Here is a 4519-nt window from a genome sequence, read left to right on the forward strand (position 1 = left end):
ATGGGATTCTCCAGGTAAGAAAAGGGAGTGGGTTGCCATGCCCTCCTCCAGGGGGACTTCCCAACCCAGGGATCGAACCCTTGTCCCTTACATCTCCTGCATTGGCAGACGGGTTCCTTACCACTGTCGCCACCTGTGAAGCCCATTTCTCTTTCATAGATAGGTTCTTTTGTGTCATATGCATTAAATTTGTTTTTTAATGTTGCAATAAAATGCTGTTTATCTTGATTATTGGGCTATTAACAGTTTGTACCTGCAGAGTGAGTACTTCATTCATCTCACATTCATCCTAGACTTTATTCTAAGTGTAGAGGGAGTAGGGGTCATCTCTTAAAGTCTTCTCTAAGGATGACGTGTATAACTCAAGCTGTACCTGCTCTTATTCAACAGCTGCCTCTGTGCCTTGAAAGAAAAGGAAAAGGAGATCAGAAGAAGCCTAACTGGTCAGAAGCCACTTCCCTTAAAGTCTAGGAAGAAATGGATAAAGATTTCCCAGGGAAGGATCAAGACTCTCAGGGTTCAGTCTATTTCCTTTTTGTGTCCCCAGAAGGAACAGAGATTACTTTGACTCAGACTAATCATTCTTCCCCCTTTTAGTTCTTACAGCTGGACTGCTTGTTTAGTTCCTCCTCATTTGCTATGGACAGAGGGTCTTTAGAATGAGAGGGCAAAGGAAGAGAAGGAAGGGAAATAGAGACTCCTAATTCTGGGGATTTGATTAAGTTCTGTTCCTCTATATCAGTTTCCTCATCTGTAATGTGAAGAGATCAGACTAGGTAATCTTTGAGCTTCTTTCCAGGTCTATTCAGAGAAGGCAAGGGCAACCCACTCCAGTACTCTTGCCTGGAAAATCCCATGGACGGAGGAGCCTGGTAGGCTGCAGTCCTTGGGGTCATGAAGGGTCGGACACGACTGAGAGACTTCAGTTTCACTTTTCACTTTCATGCATTGGAGAAGGAAATGGAAACCCACTCCAATGTTCTTGCCTGGAGAGTCCCAGCGACGGTGGAGCCTGGTGAGCTGCCGTCTATGGGGTCGCATAGAGTCGGACACGACTGAAGCGACTTAGCAGCAGCAGCAGCAGCCAGGTCTATTACTCCACAATTCTATTTCTTAGGGAATCTAGAATCTTTTTGGAGTTGTCAGAGATAGGGAGTAGTAAGGAAAAAAGGGGTGATAGGCAAGTAAGGGCCAGGTTATGGGGTCACTAAATCTGAGCTATGACAGTTTAGTCCTGTGAGAGCCAGACACTCATACACTGAGCTAAAGCAGACACAGGCAATACATAAGCTTTAGAGGGCCTGGTCTGTTCTTATCTTTTCAATTGAGAGACTTCAAACTATTCAATTATTTATTTGTACTTAATTCAAGGTCGGATCAACCTATGCTAGTTGGTACTCTGTCATTGGTAAACATCAAGTTCTAACAGACTGGTGACATTTATGGAGGACAGGGAGTGACAGTCATTTGTAAAGAACACTTGGCAACCTTGTAAGTAGAGGCTTACCTCTCTGGGGTAGCCCTTTTGCAGCTGAGTTCCCTTACTCCTTTCTCTGTGAGTAATGAATCCCATGGTCCTTGTCTTTATGAAAGTGTGGGTGTCACCAGGGAAGCAGAGCCCCCAGCGTCAGAACAGAAGATGAGAAGGAACAGCTGGCCCCTATCGTGTGACAGGTTGGGTCCTGGTAGCAGAATCATTTCCTGGGAAAATGTAGCTGAAATGGGGTTTTGCTTTTTGTTTTTTTGAAATGCTTTAGGCCTATGTTTCTATGTTCTGATTTCTGATTCCTTTTTCTATCTCTCTCCCTAGGCTTAATTGTCCTTTCTTTCCTTCTCAGTACTTTTCCTTCCCTTCCTCCCCTAACCTCCTTCTTTCTATTTAAAAACAAAATCTTGCAGATAAATGCATTCCCATTAAAGTAAGTAACTGAGACTGTAAAATGGAATCTATCTTCGGAGTATTTTCATTTTCCAAAGATCAAATCCCAATTCAAATGAATTGTGACATTTTAGATATTTGTAGTTTGAAAGGAGTCAGGGGCATAGTTTTTTAAAATGGGTACCAGCAACCCCAGTCAAACCCAGGTGGCTGTGAATTCTTCCCTTGTAAAATGTTTTAGAAAAACTGGGTGTTTCTGTACTGCTCTTCTTGTTTATTTTTCTCCTTGTTGTCTCCTGTTTTCCGATTAGCACCTCACTATTGATGTGACGGGAGAGGATATTTAGGACGCAGTTCAAATCCTTCTTCCCTCCTCCCTTCAACCTGTACCAAGTCTGTGCTCAAGGCACACAGATGAAAACATCCACTGAATTCTTAATAATCTATCAATAATCAATCAACCCAATTACTAAGGCTCATGTATTTTTGGTACTGGGTCTTTGCTCTAATTTCACGCACAGGACAGAATACGGTGTACTCACAGGAGGGTGGGTCACACTGATTTGACTGAAACAGGTCTGTATACCAAAATAATCAGTGATCATCCTTGACAGGCAGGTTGGGATTAGATCAAATAGAATTTTGACCAAGTGGACTCAGAAGATTAGATTACTTTGTAGAGACAATGAGGAATATCTCAATGTTCCTGAAATAGTGTCACTGCAAGTGTGTTTTTAGAAAAGTAGTGTATTGAAGGAATTAGAGGGGCAAGGACTAGTGATTAGGAGGTAATACAGTAGATACAAGTAGAAGGGAAGGAGGCTTTAGAGGCAGGAGAGAAAAAAAGGGGAAAAAAGGGGGATGGTCATTCTAGAGCAAGAGAAAGAATTATTACCCCCAAATAACCATTCCTTCTGGGATTCTCATTGTGAATTTTCCAGCACTGACCTCAAGTAAAGGACTTTCTACAGTAGTCAAACTATGTTATGTTGTTGGCAAACATTATGAGAAACTAGGACATATGTAGTTCATTCTTCCTGTAGAGAAGGAAAAGAAGCAGAGGCTATTTTCCAGGCTCAAGAAATTTCCAGCTTTAATAAAAAGGAGAAAAACTGTACCAACTATCTTCAAAAATTAAAAAAAATTATGTATAAGATCAAGCACATTATTATCTATTCTGTAGGGTTTCAAAAACAACAACAAAAATTACTTTGGGTTGAAGTAGAAATAAACAAGGAAGATTTCACAAGAGAAGAAGCAATGATACTGCCCAAGGGCACTGGGATTCTGACAGCCAAGGGGACACTGCATTCAGTTCTCCGAGCATCACTGGTTCCACTCTGTCTCCTCCTTCTGTCTCAGACAATTCTGCCTTCTCCTTCTTGCACCCCCTTCCGTTGTTAGACCCAGTAAGAGAAACGCCCAGGAAATGAAGGCAATTTCACTTCTTGCCTTGCAACAAGCTGGAATCTTTCTCCACATGATCAACTTGCCAAATGAACTGGTAAAAACAGAAATTCCATGACTGAGAATCAGTGGGAAAAGATATGAGAGATGGGAAAATATCATGGTGGTTTTTTCACGTGGCTGCCACGTGCCAGGTACTGTATGAGGCTAGAGGATCCACAGCAATAGTGAGGAATGTGTTAGGTGAGATTATTGGGACCCGCTACAGAGATTACAGATTTCACCAGTGAGATTATAGATGAGATGAAAAGAAAGAAATGACTACTTGGTTCTGGGTACTTTAAACATATTATCTTATATAATTCTCATACTTTCTTTTTTTTCCACAAGAGGAAACTGAAGTTAGTTACAAATTGCTTATTCGTGGATAAACAGGGGTTTGAAGTTGGATCTTCAGACTACACAGCTGATTGTCTTTTTCCTATCTCATCCTTTCATTAACAGATGTAGCTGTCTTAGCTTACATGTAGGAATCAACCCTGGGAATGTCATAAAGAAAAGAGAGCTACTTGTTTAATATTTTCTTCATTTTTATCTTTTAGTTTTTACTGCAGAAGAGTTCGCCCTAGATCTGAGATGGAGATCATCTTTCTGCTGCTACTTGGCCTGGGGGTAATTTTTGCAGGAGTTTCAGAAAGTATAATGGAGATAATTAAAGAAGAATTTTTAGAGAAAGAGATGAAATATGACATGGCAAAAAGTGACCAGGAAAAACACACCATTGAGGTATTAATAAATTTGACTGTGTCATATAAAAATACCAGCCTCAGCATGTCCAAAGATATGTCTTCCTCATTATTGACCTTCAGAAGATTACATTATAGCCTGTCCCCCAAACGCAATCTAGGTAATAATAAATATTACTGCAATGACATTACAGTCTGGAGAAAAGTTTCAGAAGCTAATGGGTCATTCAAGTTGAGCAATAACTTCATCCATGGCTCCGTGGAAGTGGTCGATGGGGTCCCCACAGCCCCCAGCTGCAAGTGTGGACAGACTTCAGGCATAAGCTGCTCTGAGACTCCAGAACTAAGGACCACTACATGCCAATTCACAGTGGGCAAACAATCCCCCAGCTGCCAACACCATGGTGTTACTTCATTAAAGAAAATTTTGGTGGTGCTGACAAGTCATTCTCTGATGAGCTGGTTAGTTAGTGTCTCTAACATGTAA

General features: G+C 41.2%; 1 protein-coding gene across 1 annotated transcript; it reads left to right on the forward strand.

Annotated features, from left to right (window-relative positions):
• On the forward strand, positions 1-4519 carry RNASE11 (ribonuclease A family member 11 (inactive)). The gene is made up of 2 exons (XM_052647294.1): positions 1-14; positions 3889-4519. Exons 1-2 carry the CDS (start codon positions 1-3, stop codon positions 4517-4519), a joined length of 645 nt encoding a protein of 214 aa, XP_052503254.1.

Source organism: Budorcas taxicolor, chromosome 10, assembly GCF_023091745.1.
Source record: "Budorcas taxicolor isolate Tak-1 chromosome 10, Takin1.1, whole genome shotgun sequence".
Taxonomy (NCBI): Eukaryota; Metazoa; Chordata; class Mammalia; order Artiodactyla; family Bovidae; genus Budorcas; species Budorcas taxicolor.